At 36.4% G+C, this 21,580-nt stretch overlaps 2 protein-coding genes across 2 annotated transcripts; both read right to left on the minus strand.

Annotated features, from left to right (window-relative positions):
- Positions 1–11,554: 11,554 nt before the first annotated feature.
- Positions 11,555–14,732, minus strand: rdh1 (retinol dehydrogenase 1). The gene is made up of 5 exons (XM_077215367.1): positions 14,634–14,732; positions 13,485–13,806; positions 12,763–13,021; positions 12,299–12,462; positions 11,555–11,916 (listed from the first exon to the last, which is right to left on the minus strand). Exons 1-5 carry the CDS (start codon positions 14,634–14,636, stop codon positions 11,684–11,686), a joined length of 981 nt encoding a protein of 326 aa, XP_077071482.1. The 5' UTR covers positions 14,637–14,732; the 3' UTR covers positions 11,555–11,683.
- Positions 14,733–15,602: 870 nt separating this feature from the next.
- Positions 15,603–19,972, minus strand: LOC143723595 (retinol dehydrogenase 7-like). Its single transcript, XM_077216242.1, has 5 exons — positions 19,874–19,972; positions 17,438–17,752; positions 16,543–16,801; positions 15,971–16,134; positions 15,603–15,894 (listed from the first exon to the last, which is right to left on the minus strand). Exons 2-5 carry the CDS (start codon positions 17,748–17,750, stop codon positions 15,671–15,673), a joined length of 960 nt encoding a protein of 319 aa, XP_077072357.1. The 5' UTR covers positions 17,751–17,752; positions 19,874–19,972; the 3' UTR covers positions 15,603–15,670.
- Positions 19,973–21,580: the final 1,608 nt, after the last annotated feature.

Here is a 21,580-nt window from a genome sequence, read left to right on the forward strand (position 1 = left end):
TGATCTAACAGACACACGTTAAAAAGTAACATGATTAAGGTACAGCAAGTCCAGCAAGATAGTCATTTTATCCGAAACCATAGAGCTTTATCTACAGATCAAGTATAATAATAGTAATTGAATCATCTTGGAGAGTTTCATCGAGTTGACTGTCATAACCGAACGCGACGCGCTGTTGAATGCTGAATGAAGAATGATTGACAGCCGCAGCGGAGGGAACAGTTTACGTGATCTTGAATTTAATGACTTAAATATTCATTTCTATCTCACATTATACTATAGAATGGCTTCAGAACACTTATAATATAGTGCACGAACACTTAATGGTGCTTTATAATACTTTTGTGGGGCTTAACAATAACACAATAGTAAACACACAATATCAGATTTAGTTCGGCCTCGTCTGACCGATACCCGATCCGGCAAAAATGGCTGTATCGGAGCCGATACCGATACTGGATCGGATCGGCCCCATCCCTATATATAACTCTGAACCCAAAATATACTCGGGAGCGCGCTGGAAGGCCAGAGGGCCAGAGCGTTAGAGCGCCGTTCTATGGAACGGAACGGCGTTCGAAGATAAAGTCATTATTTCTGGCGTCAAAGACCTCTGCAAAGTTATTTTTCAGAACAATTGAAACCACTTCATTTGGAACCCCAGATGGGACTTGGGTTTTGAGGCTGAAGGAACCACGAAAGGCGACACTGGTGACCGACACAGACAACAGTGGCCACTGTACTTTGAGGTGAGCAAATTTTTGCTGTTGAAAAAGTATGTGTTGTCACCAGTGAGCCAGAGTGGTAAGACCTTTTTAAATGCTTCTCCAAGTTTAAAGAACTAAACAATTGGAAAGGGGATCTTTGATTCTAGAAATAAGTGCATGCATTGTTGTTGACGATATTAAGTAATGTGTAATAGCGCGGTGGAGCTCCCGTTAGTGTTTGCCTGTGTTTATATAACCCGGTGCAGATTGTATGAATATTGGTACTGCTGATGTGCCGCTAAATGTTTTGTCATACGTATGTAAGGATTTGAGATGTTTGCTTGTTAAGTTTAACAAGTGTACTGGTCAGTGTTGGGCAAGCTACTTAGAAAATGTAGTGAGCTAAGCTAGCAGTTACTCTACATTAAATGTAGCTTCACTATACTGAAGCTACCACCCTGGGAAATGTAGCAAGCTAAGCTACAGCAATATGGCAAAAGTAGTTTACTACATCTAAAGCTACTTTTTCAAATTAAATTTTTATATTGAACCAACTTAATTCCAAGTCAGTGCTATCTCAGTGATCAATAAAATTGTCAATCAAACATATAGGCAGGCATAATTTGTCAGTTCAATTGTTTATTCAACAACTGTTCCAAACAAATTTGGCCAAAAAAAAAAAAACAACATAACTATATAAAACCATATAACTAAATAAAACTATAACAAAACCAGGTGTCAAGAGTGTGTGCATCTTTTTCCATTTCTCACGTGTCAGCCCAAGGATTGATACTGGTATGTGATGTCACACCATACGGAGCAGAAGGTGATGGTAATGCACCAAAAAGCTGGTTTGTAGGGCCGTATGAAATCCATTTTATTTTTTCCCACATTCCAAATTCAGTTTTATTTTGTTTTCATTTTTCTGGACTCCCATTTTAATGGTTAAATAACATTTTAGTAATCAAAAACGTGTAATTAATTGAAATCATGAAACGTATATAATTTAACAATAATTTATTAACATTTTTAAATAAATTACATTTTAAGGGCTCTATAAAATAGTTTTTTTAATGGTTTAAATTGTAGTGACCAATTATTTAAAATGTAGGCCTAATGATTTAAGCAAAACTTTCTTCAAAGGTTAAAACCAACCTTTTATTTTGACAGGTTGCCATATAGCTAGACCTTTGAGTCTCTGTTTTGTTTTGTTTTTTGATATGACGATAGTTTTTCTCAAATCAAGCTAAAATGCTGCTAAAGTGACTCTCAGAGCGGCTGTGTAGATGAAGTTCATCGATCCATTACAGAAAACATCGCAAGCGTCATGGGTGCTTCAGTGTGAGGTAAATGAATCCGCGCGTCTGAGCCATTCATTCACTGCGACACGCAGAACATGCATGATTTATTTTTAAATAGTCTTTAAGCGGTTTAATATTCACAGACACTAGTCTATATCGCGATTTTATTTAAGTTTAGGCTACTTACCTTCTTTTCATCCAAGATCTGACCAATTCCGTGAAATTCCGCGTTATACAGTAAATTTTGTTGGATATCATGGATATCGCAATTCAGTCCATGTTTTCCGTATTGTGGTAACTTAATGAAATCATATGGCCCTATGGTTGCCAACCACCGTAAAACAAGAAGAAGAAGAAGTCACCGTCACTAACTGATCCAGCATCAGTGATACTTAGCAGTTGTATTTCCGATTTGAGCTTGAGCTTTAGAAATCCTTGGGAAAATGTAACGTTAGCTTGTGTGGACGCTACCGCACTACTTGATCAAAAAAAGAGCTTCGCTACTGAAAAGCTATTTGATTCAGAAAACAGCGACGCTACTGAGAAATGTAGTTAAACTTGTAGCGTCACTACTTGTGGCGACGCTACTGCCCAACACTGGTACTGGTTAAGGTTAACCAGTTTTTTTTTTTTTATGTTTACTGTTAAGGATAGCAGTTATTGTTTTTTCTTGTAAAGGATGACAAGTGTAATGATAAGAATATCATTAATGATTAAGGCTAATCATTTTCTGCTCGTTAAGGATAACGATACTCATAAGGTTATGAGGTATTTTATCTGTGTTTCTTATTAAGGATAATAAGATAGCATGCGCACAGTTAAGTTTAGCTTATGGTTACCGCATTGTTATAGGAATGACAATGGACTGCTCAGGTAAGCTAAATTGAATCGCAGAGGTCTGCGATAGTTTTAAAGTTATTTTATCACTTTGTTGGGGAAGTGTATCAGTGAATCATATAATGTATTGATTATAAAGACAGTGAGTAAAACTGTGAGTAGAGTATAGCTTGTGTGTGTATGTGGGATCCTGTGTGTGTGCTTGACTGTGCCTGTGGTTAAAAATAGGGGACAAGGAATGTGTGAATGAGCTTGAGGGACAAGTACTGTATAAATGATGGGAATTAAAATAAACGAAATAGTAAAAGAAAACAATTGTTTCAAGATATTAATCTTACAGATTATTGTAGTATGAAATAAGTTAAAGTAATAAAATATATATTTAATTAATAAATGGACTGATATAGTGTTATATATTAATGGATAAATAAATAAGAATGCACGTGCTTAATATATTATATCTTATATCTGAAGACGTCTAAAATTTGTATCTCATTATCCCTGAAGACAAAGTGAGAAAAATTATTCCATTGTAGATAATTAAGTTTGTGCTAAGGAAAAAATAACTTGTGCAGTGTGCTAAAAGTGAACAAGATTGGGTGACAAAGTTTCAACAGTCATAAATAATTTACAGCAATCATTTGTTGAAAATGGGTGAGAAAGTTGATTCACCATGCAGTTATTTTGAGCACAGCATGCAAATATAGGAGAAAGATTGATGTCTGATTTTATGATAGGGAAAATTATTTAATTGTATTATACTCAGATAGTCAAAAGTTAGATTATTGCTCATATGGCAATGAAGAAATAGCTTGCTTTTTCCTGCAACGAAGAACTTGCTTTACTAAAAACAGAATGGGGGAACTGCTGTTGTCAACCAGTGATTATTATATAGTATAAAAGTGGAATTTAGATAAAGAGCTAATAGCTCAGGAACAAATATTTATAAAGATTAATTTGATCTATGCAGCTCTCTGAGTGTTCAAGTTTCAGATGGCTTCAGTGTCGAATGGAAGAGGTGAAAGGTCAAAGACGACTGCAGAGAGAAAAAGAAGAGTGGGTGAGGGGCTTTCAGCTCCCCTTCTGAAGATGACCACTTTCTGGAAAACTCAGCATGGAGAAAGACTGTTTAATGCTGGAAAAGGTGAATCTTTCACTATTTCACTGGAGACTTTTTCCTGAGGACAAGAGGAAAATCCTGCAAAGCTGAGGCAAAATCTATCAAAGCCCAAACTGAGAAGGGGCAGAGAAACAACAGAGCCTATATTCCAGTCTACGACAACAGGCCTTTGAGTGACAGCTAGGCTGACGACACATGCAGAGCGACAGCCAAGAAGCTTCAACAGACTGATAATCTAAAAACAGAAAAACTGACCGAAACCCTTCCCTTACTGGCAACACAGGTGTGGCAACTCCGATGATCACTCTAGAGACTGCTTCAAATTTAGTTAATTATTATATTAACTTTATTCATTCTGATTATTCACTGGTCTCATAAGCAATTCTTTCTATTCTCTGCTAAACTAACACTCTCTGCTTTTCCAGTAGGTTCAAGTCCAGCCCTATAAAAAAGAAAGAATACACTGAAAGAGAGAAGTGGGTGCTCAACTCACCAAATAGTTCAAACTGAGGCTGGATTTGGTATAGTGAGGGCTATTACATTAAACAACTATAGGGCTAAAAGTATGAGAAAAATTATTCTGTAGCAAAGAAAAAGATAGACACAAAATGTCAAAGAATTATTATTATTGTTTGGAAAAAATTATACTGGTCACTCAATTTTGTTTTGGTAATTTTCTAGAGATATAGATTGGAGAAAAAATTACTCCAAAAGTCCAAAATTATGAAATCGCAAAAAATGCTGTCAGAACTGGGATAATGAGATGGAAATGTTGTTGGCCATGGATCCAAGATTATGCAGAGATCTCCAATTTATTTCATAAAGCAGCTCATGAGCAAAAAACAAAAAAGAATAGGAAAAATCAGAAAAACAAATGACAAAATGTATTTGAAAAATTACAATGGCAGGCTTATTATTCTAAAATACTTAGTCTATTAGATTTTGTAAAAAGAAAAAAAGGGATTATAACAATGGTGTTAAACTAAACCTTATGATCATTGACACTTCTCAATAGTGTTTGACATAGTTGTGTTGACCTGATCAGACCTTGTGTTTAAAATTATAGGATGCCACATTTAGAGCACAACCTGCAAGCGTGTATGCTGGCCAGTGTGTGTGAGAGACACTGAGTGTGAATGCGTGAGAGATTGTGTCTGAAGAGACACTAAGGCAAATCAATTATTTTGCCAATACAGCTGTATTTAAAATTTAACATGTGGGCCCACAGGGCAAATTCTGCCCAATAAAATAATGACCATGGATGGATTTGGTTAAATTTCCTGGTCAGGAACTGAAGTAACAATATGAAAAAACAAAGAATGAAAAGAGAAAAATAAATAATAAAAAACCAGTGCCACATTTGCGCAGCGCATAACATATCTGACTTTCTTTGCAGCATAACACGTCTGCCTTTCTTTTCAGCATATCATGATGGAGCTGATCTTTGTCAAAAGTATGAAATATTCTCTTGTAACTTTTGTCAAAGTGGGTTGAGTATTGTCCAAGATGCCTAATAAATAATGTGCTAATAGTGGAACTCAAGACAAAGAGATAACGGAGTTGAATTGACTAATTTTAAGAGTACATTGGAAATTTATTATGAGAAAAATGCATAGAGATTGCAATTATGATGATAAAAAGCCAAACTGTAAGAAAAACAAATGAGAATATATGGATTAAAGTCCTGCTGTTAATGAAAGCAGAAAGGACACCACTCAGCCCACATGACCTTTCTACAGGTAACATCGAGAAGGACAATGGGACAGATGAGCAGATGATTGAAATCACATGTTGTTGTCACTAACAAAAATAATTAAGCTTTAATTTACAGATAGCAGCAGCTCAATGCCAGGAAGGATTCTGGAACAAGTCTAACAAAAAGAACCAGTAACTATGCTTTGTAATTTCAGAGGAAGTGATCAACAGACTGATATTTGAGTACATGTCTCAACTTAGGGGGCTTTCACACTGGCAGTTTAGTTCGGAACGGGGCACGGTTCGCATGAAAAATCGCTAATGTGAACGCTGTCATGGGACCCGGGTGCGCACTGGGGTACCGAACCCGAGACTACCTGGAGGAGGTGGTCTGAGTTCGATTGCTCCCGAACCGTGCTGCGATTCGCGTGTATGTGAAAACTACACGGACTCGGGTGCGCACTTGTTCAGGAAGTAAAGTATCCTGCGCATGCGTTTTAGTCGATTATGATGTATTTAGTTAAATAAAACACACGTAAGGGATGAAGATTTACCCTGGATACGAGCAAGAGTGAGTCTGCAGTGTATTCGCGCATAGTGCGTGCAATCAGGGCAACAAATTAATGGAAATCCACTGTCTCCTCAAAAGAGTCCATTTGCAAGCAGCGGAAAAACAGCTTATGCGAAACACACACACAGTTAACCTGGGTTGTTTACTCAGCTATGAATAATGGCACCAAATTAATAAACACAATATATTGACCCGCGTCGTGTTTTCTATCATGCGCCGTGCACGTTTGCAATGACATAAGATGCACGCAAACGCACCAGAGTTCGATAGAATCAAGTTGAGTGTGAAACCAGACCAACGCTGCGGGGGGCGCCGGGAACAATCGCGCCCGGGCTCGGACCGCAGCAAACGAGCCCAGTGGAAAAGCCCCCTTAAAATACACCAACCAACTTCAGCAACCCCCCACAACTGAAGTGAGGGATCAAGGACATGCTGACAATGAGAGAAAGAGTCCATTGCAACGAACGACTCAAGAGTCACCCTGGTGAAAGACGTAAAGATGACAAGGCTAACAGAATGATCAAATCATGAATGGAAAAAGAAGACAAACTTGACCAGAAACACAGGAATGAGAGGAACTGTGCAAAGAAAAGAGAATCAACAGAGATGAAAACTTTCTTAAACAATAGTCAACATCAACCAACTTTCCTATGATTGAATGTTCAGCCCTTGAATAGATTCAGTAGCAACTTAATAATAACCCCACCATAACAAAAATGATTGAAGAGAAAATATATTACGCAACATAGAAAACAATGATAATGACAAATAGAAAATAAACTAAAATAATGTTAACAATTAATGTAAGAAATTAATATAGTACAGTGGGAATTAAGACAATTCATGAAGGAAAAATTAAAACTAAAAATAACTTTAAAATAAATCTTAATGGGTACTCAGATGTAACTTATCAATAGAAGGGAACACTTAATTATTTTAATGCCACAGTTTAAATTAAAGCAAGTATTAACATTGGCTATTAACAAATATTAGATTTAATTTTAATTTATGAGATTACAATTTGTTTCAATATGCAATTGACTAATATTAAGTACTTATAGAAAGTTTATAGACTTACAAGAAGTTATTGAAATCCAATAACAAACAGGCCCTTATGAACAATCTAAATGGCACCAGAGGGGGGTCAAAAATAGATATTTGGCATTCACATGAAGGACAGATTGTTGAACCAATGAATACTTTTGAATATTCTCAGTCCAGATGCGCAATGGTATTAAACCAGTGCGCAAAGGGGGGAGTAAGGTAAACAAATTAAATTAAAAGGCATTTTTGCAAAGTTTTGTGAAATTTGTGGCAAAAACAAAGTTAAGAAAAGAACAGCGACAAAAATAGGCCATATGTCATTATTAATCTTAGTTAATGTTAGTTAATAAAAATACAGCTGTTCATTCTTAGTTCATGTTAACTTATTTATTTAATGTTAACAAATGACATCTTATTGTAAAGTGTTACCGTTTACTCTTCTAATCCTTACGTGCTCACTGATTGTACTTCCTAAAAGTTGTTTTTAAAGAAGTTTTTTTTATGAATATTCACAAATCTTTCATGAATTATCATTATAACAATTGCATTACTTTTTTGTGTTTTACCCAGAAATTAAATTAATTTTTCTCTCATTGAAATAAATGGAAATTTATAACTTCAACCCTGGAGTGTTATTGAAGGGTATTACAAGACTTCTGAGCTTTTGTTACTTAAAATTTTTTTTTTTTTTTGTTGCAAATCTAGGTCAATGAAATTACCATATATGGTTCCTCGCCAGTGTATGGTCATCTGTTTTCCCAAAAAATGCATATATTTAAAAATAAATAATTAAACAAAAAAGAACATACATAAAATATAAATAAATACTTCTCAACTGAAATTGATCCACTGATGTCACATGGACTGTATTTACTATGTTTCTGGACCTAAATAATTTCAGTTGTGTTGCTGTCTATGGAGGGGCATATACCTCTCTGATATCATCAAAAATATTTGTGTTCTGAAGATGAACGATGGTCTTACGGGTTTGGAACGACGTGAGGGTGAGTAATTAATGATACAATTTTCATTTTGGGATGAACCCTTTAAAAGTAAACCACATGAGATCAGGGGGTTATTACATATCTTATGAAGCAAAATGAAATGTTTGGGACAGTATCAACATTTCAGTGTAAACATAACATCACTGGACAAATAAAATAGCTGAGCTATGGTCAGCTGAGGAGAGGAAGACCTCTTAGAAAATTACTATGGATAATTTTGGCTGAATGTTGTGTTTGAAGGAAATATTTTATAGATTAACAAATATATTAATGCCTAAGTGGTTTTACAAACATGGCTAACAAAAATGAATGTTTGTTCATTTTGGGACAAAACAATAGCATTGATCCATTTTAAAATGTCAGCGCAACCTGTTTTCAGTTCAGACAGCTGTAACGTTTATTTTAGTCTAGAACTAGTCTTAAGCCCTGTATGGGAAACCACCCTAAAGTGTTCAAATAATACCAGCACCTTCTTCAGTTTCAGCTGACTAGTGAGATGGCTGCTTCAAACAGTTTAAGGTGTTTGTACATTTGCGCTGTCCAACATTTCTATTTACAAACATTCTTTTTTTTATTTTTTGGGATTCAGACACACTGTAAGGTTTATCTCTTTAACAAAGCATTTGCCTGATTTCTCTGATGTTTTTGATTTGGCACCATTATTCTCCTTTACTGTCATCGAGGTGCTTTACTGCTGTCCTTCTGAAACGTCCTCTACATATTTTTCGCCATAAATCATTAATATTTGTCATTCTTCATGATTATCACTGGGTTTTGAAAATATTTAACCAATAAAAGTATTAAAAAGTGCTTGTTAACTTTGACAACACAGAGTATTAGTAATTGTTTAAAAAGTTAAGTGTTTTTTCCATTTCCTAAAAACCTGCTTATTTGGACATACAAGGTTTTGGAAGGACAGTGACAATATATAACCCTATACAACAGACAAACAGCTTCTGCAGTAAAAGTACCCTGTTTAATTCCACGTCTCATCTTTTGGTTCTTGAGGATACCAGAAAATGACGGACAGAGATCCCATTGAGACAGACTTAGCCCTACATTAGTAAACAATTTTGGAGCTAGGTTAATAGCTAAAAACATTACACATTCTCTATAAAACTAGCAACAAACATTGTTAGAGTAGCTAAAGGAAAACTGGATCCGCAGTTAAGTCAGGGTTATACCAAGGTTGTTTTTCCACTTATTTACCTTTAGTTCTTTGCAACAGTGAAGTACACCCTAATAAAAAATAAATATACTTTAATGTAATTGAATTAAATTAAAGTTTAGTATCCTAAACTAGAATACTTATAGTCTGCTAAATTGTAACAACTAAATTTGTTCTTAAAGCACTATAATTTTGTGGAAGTAGTCCAATTAAAGATATACTTAGTATATTTTATTGTGCTAAACTGGAATTATTGCAAGTATACTTCAGGTACACTTTAAATATTTCTTATTTATTTTTCAGAGATCGTACAGTCCTCACCAAAAGAGAAATTAAAACAATTAATTTTAAGAAATGTGTATTATGCAGTAGTACACCAAATAAAGTGTAATAATACTTTTTATATCAGTAAGTCTCAAAAATCTGTCAGTAAAAATGTTAATGTATTTTAACTATACTTAGTATGAAATAAATGTATTTTAAATATATTAAATATAATACTTTTTTTTTTACTAGGGTATGAATTGTGACATAAGAGAAAATAGTTTAAAGATTACAGATTATTTGTGTAATAGACATTTTTGTGCTGGTATATTTCAAATCTGTGAGAATCATTTTGCACTATCCAGCTATAGGTTCATTTACTTAATAACAACATGAACTCAAAAGGAGCCAGGAGCCTGTGATCACAAATAGTACCATTTCCATGATATTAAGTGTACAAAATATTTATTTAAAATATATTAAATGTCCTAATTTATGTGAGGCCTAGTCCTTGATTAATCCAATTCCTGGCCAGGAAACAATTAAAAAATAACTTGTTGATGAAACACTAATATTTATGCTACTGTCTGTATCTCCTAATGCAAAACCAGACATTTTCTCTCTTGGTTTGTACTTTTTCTGCAGTATATGTGCACATGTCAGTACATACCTGCAATCACAAACAGGTAGTGGCAAAGTAGAGCAATGACATATTGTCCAGAAGTGAATTGATTGCAGATATATAATTGCTCCTTCTCCCATTTTGGTACATATATGTATATACAATAATGACTTTGTAGTTTGTTTTCCCATATACAATTAACTCGATCTGTGTGTTGTATGTATAGAGACCTCATAAACACGATTGTCCTCATAAACCATCAATTAACTTGATATGTGTGTTGTATGTATAGAGACCTCATAAACACGGTTGTCCTCATAAACCATCAATTAACTCGATCTGTGTGTTGTATGTATAGAGACCTCATAAACACGATTGTCCTCATAAACCATCAATTAACTCGATCTGTGTGTTGTATGTATAGAGACCTCATAAACACGATTGTCCTCATAAACCACAATGTGGTTCTGTCCCCATAACCCTGTAAAATATCACATATTTAATATATGTATTTTCTAAAAATGAAATTAAGTTTTTGAAGTGAGATTTGTCTTCTGTAGACCAAATGAAAATTTTTGATATAACTTTTATCTTTATTGGATAATGGGAAAGGTGGGTCCCCATAAACCACTGAAAAAACACAGTGGCCTCATAAACCGTGTGCGTGTGTGTGTGTGCGTGTGTGTGTGCGTGTGTGTGTGCGTGTGTGTGTGCGTGTGTGCGTGCGTGTGTGTGTGCGTGTGTGTGTGCGTGTGTGTGTGTGTGTGTGTGTGTGTGTGTGTGTGTGTGTGTGTGTGTGTGTGTGTGTGTGTGTGTGTGTGTGTGTGTGTGTGTGTGTGTGTGTCTGTCAGTCAAGTCAGTAGGTCTGAGCTGAATGAGAGGTTTGAGAGCTATGCTCTTTAAAAAAAAAAAGCCTGGTGTTAAACACTTTTACATTTTAGAGACTCCTTAATTTGAATTAGTCCTTTCATGCACATGCTACCCATCCATGCTCCACCAATATGCTCACCTCTTCTATATGCTTTTTGATTTAACAAGATTGTATTGTAGCTAGAGTGTAACAAGTGTAAGCGATTATTGAAAAAAGAAATATATGGCATGGACTTGATTCTTTCAGCTGTTGATTGTTTAGTTGCACTCAAAAGTGGGGTTAGATGAGCGTGAGCTTGGGGTTTAAGCACACAAAGTCTGCTGTTGTGTGTCTTATTTATGGAATATGCCACATTGTATAAAATACATCTTTATTTGATTGCATTTGTTGCATACAGCAATCACAGTTTTAAAGACAAAAATACCGCTTGAATATTTTATCTTATTAATTCACAAAGTGATCTGTTGAGTGTAGTGGCCTGTTCAGTAACTCTCTGGAACGATGTTCTTCGGAGAAGGCATTAGAAAGTTCATGAAGACGTCTGCTACACAAGTAGGCAGGTATGAGAGGGGTATCCAGAGGAACTTGGCGTCCCAGCCTGCAGCGTAGCGTGTTCGGGGATACCGTGCTGAAAGAGCGTGCCGCATGCATGAAGTCACTTTGGAAAGGTCACTACTGGCCAGAATCCTCATGGAAAAAGCCTGCGACTTTATATCTGGAGGACAAGATTGAGAGAAATGCAAAAAAGCAAAGCTTCATCACATGAGAATCTTCCCCAAAACGTTTCCATCTATCGAAGATGGCTCATTAAATCATGAAAAGTATCAGTGACAAAATTGGTTTAATATAATTAAACATTGGTTGTTTTACGCATTGTGTGTGAACTGTATTATTAGAGTATAGAGGTGTTAATTTACCAACATGCTAATGCTAAAAGACATTTAATAAGTTGTGAGTCACATATTTTGTTGGATGAGCACAGCTTGTGTGAATGTTTGCGAAACTATTTCTTTAACTAAGCATCTTGATATATATGTCCAAAATATAAAGAACTATATTGAATGAAATCTGCATTAGATCTCATCTGAAGCACTCACAGTCCTGCAGGTACGAGTCTCCGTAGGCTCCTCTGACCTCTGCTGGCAGGTTATTCCACCGTTTCTTCAGATCATCTTCAATGAGGCTCAAATCTGTTACTTGTGTTTTAAAGAAGCCTGGTTCGATGATACTTACCTTCACTCCAAAGTGCATCATCTCCCTCCTGAAAACAGAGAGAGGGAGAATTTACTACATTATACTACATTTATTTACTACATTTACTATATTGAAATATAAAGAGATTTATGAGTACATAAGTACATATACATTTACATTTATAAATGTAAATGTAAAGAGTTTTATGAGTACATATTTATAAATAAATTTAAGCAATGATGACTTGTGAAATCTGTACTTTTGAATCTCTTAATTGTACGGACTAAAAAGTATGATAAAGAACAAATGCAATACATGAATACAAGGTCTTGTTTGCATGTCTCAAAGTTTAGAAGCCTAGACATACCTCAAGCTATCAGAGAACGCCTCCACACCCCATTTAGAGAGACAATATCCTCCCCCGATGAGTGAGAGTCTGCCCAGTATGCTGGCCACGTTCACCACCCGACCCCGGGCCTTCTTCAGCAGAGGAAGAAACTTCAGCGTCACCTCAATGAGGCCGATGAGGTTCACGTCCAGAACCTTCTTAAAGTCCTCCAACTGCATCCAATCTGTGGGGCCGATGGGGACCGAGATGCCAGCGTTGTTGACTAAACCCCACAGACCTGACACAAGAAAGAAGCATTTATTTATTTTTTTATCTAGTGTAGCGTGGATTCATAGATTTTATTTTTCAATCTTAATTTCAATCTGACATAGGCCTATACTTTGTATTACACTCTATAAGTGTGCAAGGCAGGGATATATGTCTCTTTAACTTGTAAAAGTTCAATAAGATTAAGCAACAAAAAAAGTAGTGTACATGCAAACCACACATTAAGGTCAAAGGTCAGTAAAATGTGCAAATGTCAGGTGCATTACAGGAAGTACTGTAGGCTAATAAATGATGCAGCTTTGGTATGAGAATGGCATTTCGCTGCAGATGCTCCTCCAGGTCAACTAAAAGCTCTTGTCCAAGAGATTTACGAGTTGGTCTGAGGGCTGTGTGGTCGTCAGAGTGCCTGTATCTCGGCTTTATCTCTAGCTGTGCTTGACTCGAGCTGGCACACTATCTCTCCTCCGTCTCACCTCTCTCCCCGGTCTCCGTGCGCACGCGCTCCACCGCGCGCTTGATGCTCGCGCTGTCGGTAACATTGAGCAGAAGCGTGTTCAGTCTGGGGGAGGAGAACGCGCGCAGGCTGGAGGCGCCAGGTTCGGTGAGACACGCGGCGAATACACGAAACCCCCGCTGGTCGAGCTGCCGCGCCGCGAGGTTCCCAAAGCCGCTATCGCAGCCCGTCACCAGGACGTACTTCTCGTGGATGCCTGTGATGCGACCGGAGTCTCTGAAGAACCAGCAGACCGCGGCGAAGAGCGCGACAGCGGCCAGTGAAAACCAGCAGAAGAACACCTGCGGGGAGATGATGGAGCAACCTGTGCTGAATACACACACCTATCCGACTGTTTATGAGTGCTACTGTGATGATTAAAAAAAAAAAAAATTGTAGCCTACTGATTTTGACAGGCAACATTTTTACCAATTAGAAATGATTACACTTAGTAGTGTACAGAAATACTGCACTGAGAAATACTGAATCTAGCCAATAATAATATTTTTTTAAAAGCAAAAAAAGGTATAGTTTCATCATTTAGGCTACTCACCACCATGTTGTTCAAAACCTGCATGAGTTTCTTTCTTCTGTTGAACACGAAGATACGTTAAAAATTATTGGTAACCAGACAGTAACGGTAGCCATTCGCGTTTTTATTATTATTTTTTTTTTTAACCATGGAATAAGTCAATGGGTGTCGTTAACAGTTTGATTACCAACACTCTTTAACATATTTTCTTTTGTGTTCAACAGAAGAAAGAAAATATTACAGGTTTGGAACAACTTGAAGGTAAGTGAATGATAAAATTTTTGGGTTAAATTTTCAACTATCCCTTTAAGGACGAATTGACACTGAATTCGACACACTCTTTAGCCTACTATATAACTAAACAGCTATAATCTAAACTGTTTAAAATGCTAAATAAAAAAAGGTAATTATAGACAAATCATTCAAAAAGCCAATAGGTGGCGTCCAAATTATGATTTTCCTGCCAATCATTTATTGCAAAAATCATTAATATCTATGAACACTGAAATATTCATTAACACATCATGCACACATTAATCCCTGCTATAGGGAAAAAGACACAAGTTGCGTGATGGTGTTCAGAATAGACTGACGTACCATGACTAGTGCAGTCCTCAATATTTCTTCACCGTGAAAACTAGGAAATCTTTTGTTTCGGCACTCCCGTCCTGATCCCACTGAGCTGAAGAGCTCAAGGGCCGCAAGCTGACTGCAGGGTCAAAGGTCTCTCTTGAACATGAAAACACAACTCTATAAACGTCATCAAGGTTGTGCAATACACTCTGGCCTCGTTTAGCTTCTAAACTTTCAAACTTTGATTTGTGTGTCCATGCTACTGTACCTGTGGTCAGTGTCTGGGGTAATGCATTACAAGTCATTTGAGTTATGTAATCAGATTAAGTAAAGTAACGCAAGTTACCTCGTTTTCCAATTTATTGACTGACAGCTCTCCTGTCCCCATGTGGAGAGAAAGCAGGAGTAAAGGTGCAGAGGCGTTTGTGTGTGAACATGATGCTTATTGTAGTTCCTGACTAAATGTGAACATGTATTTACTCATTACACTTGCACAAAAACTGTTTCAGTATTCCTCAAAATGACTAAAAACAGTGAAAAAGCAAACTCACAATATTATGCAAACCTGAAAGAATGAAATGTTAAATTACACAAATATACTTTGCATATTTAATCTCACTTTATCAACCAATGTCTTTGCTGCTGACCTTTGATGACCTTCAGTTCTGCGCTTACATAATCATGTCATTGGTTTCATATTCGCTCATGAAAGTTTTATTTTCGAGATAATGAGAAGATATTTGCAGTACAGTGGGAAAAAGTATAACACTTATAAAATATTTCTATAAATATTTATAATAAATATAATAAATATTTTGTTGCGATCTACCAAATTCTTAATGAAAAATCAAAACCAGAAGACAAATGTTAGAGATTTTAAAATTTTATTAAATTAAATAAAATTATCTGAATTCAATATTGTAAAAATGTACATTAGGTATTAATTTATATATATATATATATATATATATATATATATATATATATATATATTAGTGAACTATATATAGTGTTACATCATGTTGCAGTATGCTGCATGAGCGTAGCACTGCTGTTTCTGCTTACAGAACTGAAGCTTTAGGTTTAACAGCACTTTTTAAGACGAAAGCATCCGAGATGAAGGTCGGCATGTAGGAGAGAGGCAGCCACAAGAACTTGGCATCCCAGCCTGGAGAATATCTGGTCCGAGGATGGATGGCAGCCACAGCATGTTCCATACAGCTCACCACTTTCATCAGATCTGGATCCAGAATCTTCTCAATCTTCTCCTTAATCACCAGCTTCGCTACAAACACAATTACTAGTTATAACTTTGTGACCTTTATTTGCTATTTGAAACTGGTTATTGGATTTGAACTCACTTTTGTCTAAGAAATCACTGCCGTATTCTTCCTTCACCTCCTCAGGCAACTTCTTCCATAATCTGTGCATATGACTCTCAAAGATACTGGAGTCAGTAACGCTTGTTTTGAAGAATCCAGGTTCAATGCATAAAACCTTCACTCCAAACGGTGCCATGTTCCTCCTGCAAAACAAAATAAAACACATTAACACCCGGCTTAACAGACAAGGCTTAAACTAGTCTGAGACTAAAATGCATGTTTAAGCTGTTATAACTGAAAGTAACTTGCACTTTCATTGGATACTTGACATATCCTAAAATATGTCAGTGTTTTGTCTCAAGATGCACACCAGTAATTTTTTTTTCTAAGGCAAGTTTATAAAAGCTACTTAAATGCTCTAATTGAATGATAATTAATTGCAGAATGTTTGGACCTTGCATTCATAACATAGAATATGTTGATTAATCAAAAATCCCAGGCCACACCCACATATTACATTGGTTTGTATCTGAGAAATGCTTTGAATCTGAATTCTTCTGATCAGTTTTTGTCTGCAGAAGAATCATTCAGTGGTTATGGGACATACTAACCTTAGACTGTCATTAAAAGCTTCTACTCCATACTTAGTAATGCAGTACGCCCCTCCCCGGGTACTAATTCGTCCAAACACACTGGCCACATTGACCACTCTGCCCTTGGCTTTCTTAATGAGCGGCAGCACACTCAGAGTTATGGCAACAACCCCGATCAGATTGACATCAATCATTTGTTTAAAGTCCTCAATATCCAGCCAGTCATTGGGAGCAGTTGGGAAAGAGATACCAGCGTTGTTGACTACGGCCCACAGACCTGCAAACACACACACGCACACACACACCAAATTACAAAATACAACCGTTTTCTTTCATTACAGATTGCTTAATATAAAGCTGTGGTGACAGGAAGAGTCAAGTTTGAAAACCATGTGAAGAAACTACTTGACCAACAACTTCATTGAAGAACAGTATGAGAAAACAGCATAAGTTGGATAATATTAGAAATATCATTACAACAAGTTATGCAACAGAACATGAATAATTAATTAAATAAGAAAAATAAATTAAGAAAAAGCATTTATTTTGACTACTTAATCCTTTTATTTATATTATTATTTAAATCAATAAAAAAAAACATTTTTAGGATATTTGTAAAATTCTCATTATTTGTCAATTTGATTTTATAAAGTTTAAACAAAAAATAACACAAAAAATGGGGATATTTAAGTTTATATACAGTATATGTAAAAAAAAAAAATTCTCCATTAAATCTTACATTCAAATTGAAATGCATTCTCAATTGAATTCTGAATTGCACATAGCTTTGGTAATAACATCTAATTATTATTATTATTTTTCCACAGCTCTCAACAACAAATTTTTTTCAAAAGATTTCAGAACTAATAGAAGGCAAAGTGTCAGAACAGCACCATCTCTTTCGGTAACTTACCTTTCTGTCCCACCAGGGTTTTAATGGTGTCAGTGGCTTTTTTAATGCTGTCATTATCAGTGACATCCAAATGCAGCGCTGTGAGTTTGTCGGAGCAGGACTTCTTCAGCTCAACCTCTCCCTTCTCTGTGTAGCAGCCAGCGATGACATGGAAACCCTTTGTGTCCAGGTGTCTGGCCAAGAGATTCCCAAAACCTGTGTCACAGCCTGTGATATACACAAACTTCTCAGATTTGTTGGGAACTCTTCCCAGTTCTCTGAACCACCGATAGACATAGAGCAAGACTATGAGACCAAAAATGTACAGAAACATGTCTGCAAAAGAAAATATATCTTCCATCAGAAAAAAGGAATCACATTCATCCAACACCCCCCAAATTCAATAACATAAAGATGAGAGAGCACGCATTTGGTCAAAGCTCTACTCATAAAGTACATAGTGAACTAGTGTACTAGTTCTAGTACTAGTGAACCATTAACTGGCTTATTATTGTGTTACACTGCAAATCATTATTAAGATCTTGTAGAAGTAAAATCAAAAGATAAAAAATTATTGTAAAATATAGAAAATGGCAGTATATTAAAAAATAAAGGAATCATAATTCTACGTTTTTCTGTTTCTTTATCTTTTCATATTGGATAATTGTGCAGATTCCTGAACGAATCGTTCTTTTGATTCGGATCTTATCAAAGAATATTTGAACCGGTTTCATACCAGCCGGTTTGAATTCGTTCACGAGTGGTTCTGTATGAAGTCAACAATTCATTGAAGTGTTTATTTCAAGCAAGTCCAGTTTAAAATTAGCCAAGAATTGAGTTCGCCGTAAACTCAATCATCATAAGCCTAGGCTATACCTACTGCAATGTAACGTGTAGGCTACTTATGAGTTTTATCAATGCGCATATAAAATAGAGTTGTTTTTAATCAGTGGTGTAGTCTAGTTTTTTGTAGTGAGTATACTGTGATAGGCTATACCAGCACCCCAAATAGAAAGTCTCTCCAGATAACCCACGTTGACGGAGAGTGCTTTGTGCCCTTTTTGAATTATCCCTACTATGTTCGACCTGATAACCTTATTAGGTTAATTGAATTCTGTCTGATTACAGGTGAACATTATTTATAATTTTCCGACATTCTCATTGTGTGTGTTACTTGGCCCTGAAGAAGACCACTTGTTGGTCGAAACATTGGCTTGTGACTTTTTATAATGAAATAAGCCATATTTAATAAAGGCTTTTTAACCTTCTCCTTCTCCTCATTATCTACTTATTGAGTGCCTGGGACCTGCATATTGTTTCATTGGATCCTTTCCCTACCCCAAGAGCACCTATCCCGGATACACTTCACCTGAGCGCCTGGTTGAATCTCTTATAGTAGGCTAATATATTTCTGTTATATTTCCTTCAAATTATACAAAACTTTGATTTTGACAGGTTGTCATGAAGACTTTAAAGGTTGTGAGTGTGTATATGATACGAATGAATGACGATAGTTATCAAATGAAATGGTAAAATTCTTGTGAAGTGACTCTCATAAAAGCTCTGCAATGAAGTTCAAATGTGTGTGTCCTCCTCATAGACGCTGAAAACACCACGAGTGTCACGCGCGCGTCAGTGTGTAGAGCACACATTGAGCGCTCCTTTACAGAAACACGCAGAACATTCAGAGTTTATTTCAATAGCAGTCTTTTTGAGCTTTAATATTCATAGACACTTAGTACATATCGAGACTTGATTCATTGTATCATTACACTTGATTTATTCATTCAAAAATGGCCAAATTGCGTGACGTTCCGCTTTACAGTAGGCTAGGCTAGACACACTGGTTGCGTGGCGTGAGCGTGGTGTTTCTGTTGGGTGTCAGCTGCCTGGCGGCTGCGTCGAGTTTTCTGTGTCTTTGCACACCAGAAACGTGTCTGACGCGGCGCTGCTGACACGGATCACCCTTATTCGACATATGGGAGAGAGTTGTGGAATGTAGGCAGAAAGAGCATCTCCACTGAACAGGTAACATTCAATAAAAAATAAAAAATTAAAATTAAATTAAATTATTGAAACGACACATCGGATATCGGGGCCACACGTGTGCGTTCTGACGTAAAAAGAACCGCTCGGTTCGTTTTGAACCTGTTCTGTCAAAATAAACTGTTTAAAAGAACCGATTCCCGTAAATGTGTTAGACTTCACTTCACTAATAAATAAACGATACTGTATTGTTGTTGTATAGACTACTTGGAAAGAACAAAAGAAAGAAACAAAGCTAACGTTGTTGCAACATCAACATGTCATTTTAAGAAAACGCGTGATTAATAGGCTAGGCTAGGCCTACTCGAAAATGCCCTGACAGAAAACGTTTGCAAACATCACTAAAAACTGGAACTTTTTCTCTTCTTGCAAAACAGTCTACAACCCACCAGTATAAGCAAGGCTACTCACCGTTTCTTTATAAATCAGCTTTCTAAGAGGACTGTTTCTAGTAGGCTACTCAGTTGTCTGTCTAGTGTGGGAAAGTGTTGTATAAATAGTCTTCTGCTATTATGTAACACTCGTGTCCGTGTTGTTCCCGCTGTCATGAAATAAAGGAGTCCACACACGTTTTTTAACTCTTGCACTTCTTTTACTGAACTCTTGAGCGCGCCTCTGGTACGTTCTGCTCAAATTCAACTTTTAAACCAATCAACACCAGCAGGGGGCGCTGAATGATCAGAAAGCAGAGTTTCCTCTTCAGGCGCTCAGGAATCCCACAATCTCCCTGGAAAGTTTGGAGGCTGGTAGAAAATGTCAATTGCAGTGGAAAGATCAGGTAAAACTCCAGAGATGAATGTCTCTCATTTATCTCTAACATTTTTCTTACAGTTGCAAAGCTGCTTGAATCGATGGTGATGTTGTTGGTAATCGTTCAGATGTTTTTTCTTCTTCTAAACATACAATAATAATAAAGCAAGCCACTTGAGTCAGATTTGCAAAAGGGCTTTAACATGACAGTTCGAAATTATTATTATAAGGGTGACATTAACACCCGCCAAATGCGGGTTGATTTCAGCTGTCATTCCTACTAGCCTATTTGGCGGGTTGAATATTATATAGCCTAATTATATATATTTTTTCAGTTTTAGTCTTTTAAAAAGGCATCTGAAATTATAAACTAAGTGCAATGTAGTACTGTCAAAAATATAGATTTTCGAGACATATTGATTCTGAAATATCTGAAACGCTTACAATACTCATTTTCCACAGAATAGATAAACGATACTGCGCTTTCTCTTATTCTCATGATCTCTCCCAGAGCGAGTTACACACAAACCCGCCTCTCCTCACTCATTCATTTCATTTGTTCCGGATTAATATTGGTGTTACAGGGCTTAAATTTCGGTGTGGGATTGTGTAAATTGTGCATAATTTTACTCATTCCCACAGATGTTGTGCTCACAGTGCACACACATAAAGCCGCCTCTCTGTACTAGATGTAGTTTTTTTTTTGTTGCTGCTTATTGCATTAAAACAGTCAAATACACACAAAATAATGTCAAAATAATGATCCTGGCTAGTATATATGTAAACACAGTCAGTTATGTTTAAAGTGAATGTAAACAGTTGAGAAAGAAAACGCATGTGTAATAGTGTATTGGATCCGTGTCAGGTCTTAAAGTGACAGCAGCCTAATAGACCTGCTGCCAAATTATGAGATAATGTTAAAAATATATATATTGCAGTTTTTCCCCATGGTATAGATGTCAAAATTGTGGCCAGTGAAAATGCTAAGTGGCTAGTAACTTTGGAAAACCACTGGCCACAGTGGCTGGTGAGCAAAAAAAGTTAATATCAATGCTCATGGTCTGTCTCGATTACACATAGTGGACTATTCTCCGTGTCTCCAGCGATCTCTCGGTCTCCAGCGTCTTCCATTCCTCTGTGTCTCCCTCAAGATCATCCTTTGGACTCTAACCTGCAGCTCATTTCATCACTGCCCCATTATTGTCAATAAACTCAATGTTCACCTTCCATTTTCCTCTCCAGTGTCTGCATTACATAACACATTGTTAGTTCATGTTAATGCATTAATTAAAGTTAATGAATGAGACCTTATTGTGAAGTTTTACAGAAATGTTTTATTTATTTATTTGGAGATGTTCCAGTCCAAAC

This window comes from Siphateles boraxobius, unplaced genomic scaffold (assembly GCF_051911475.1).
Source record: "Siphateles boraxobius isolate OS27281-9 unplaced genomic scaffold, OSU_SipBor_1 7, whole genome shotgun sequence".
Taxonomy (NCBI): Eukaryota; Metazoa; Chordata; class Actinopteri; order Cypriniformes; family Leuciscidae; genus Siphateles; species Siphateles boraxobius.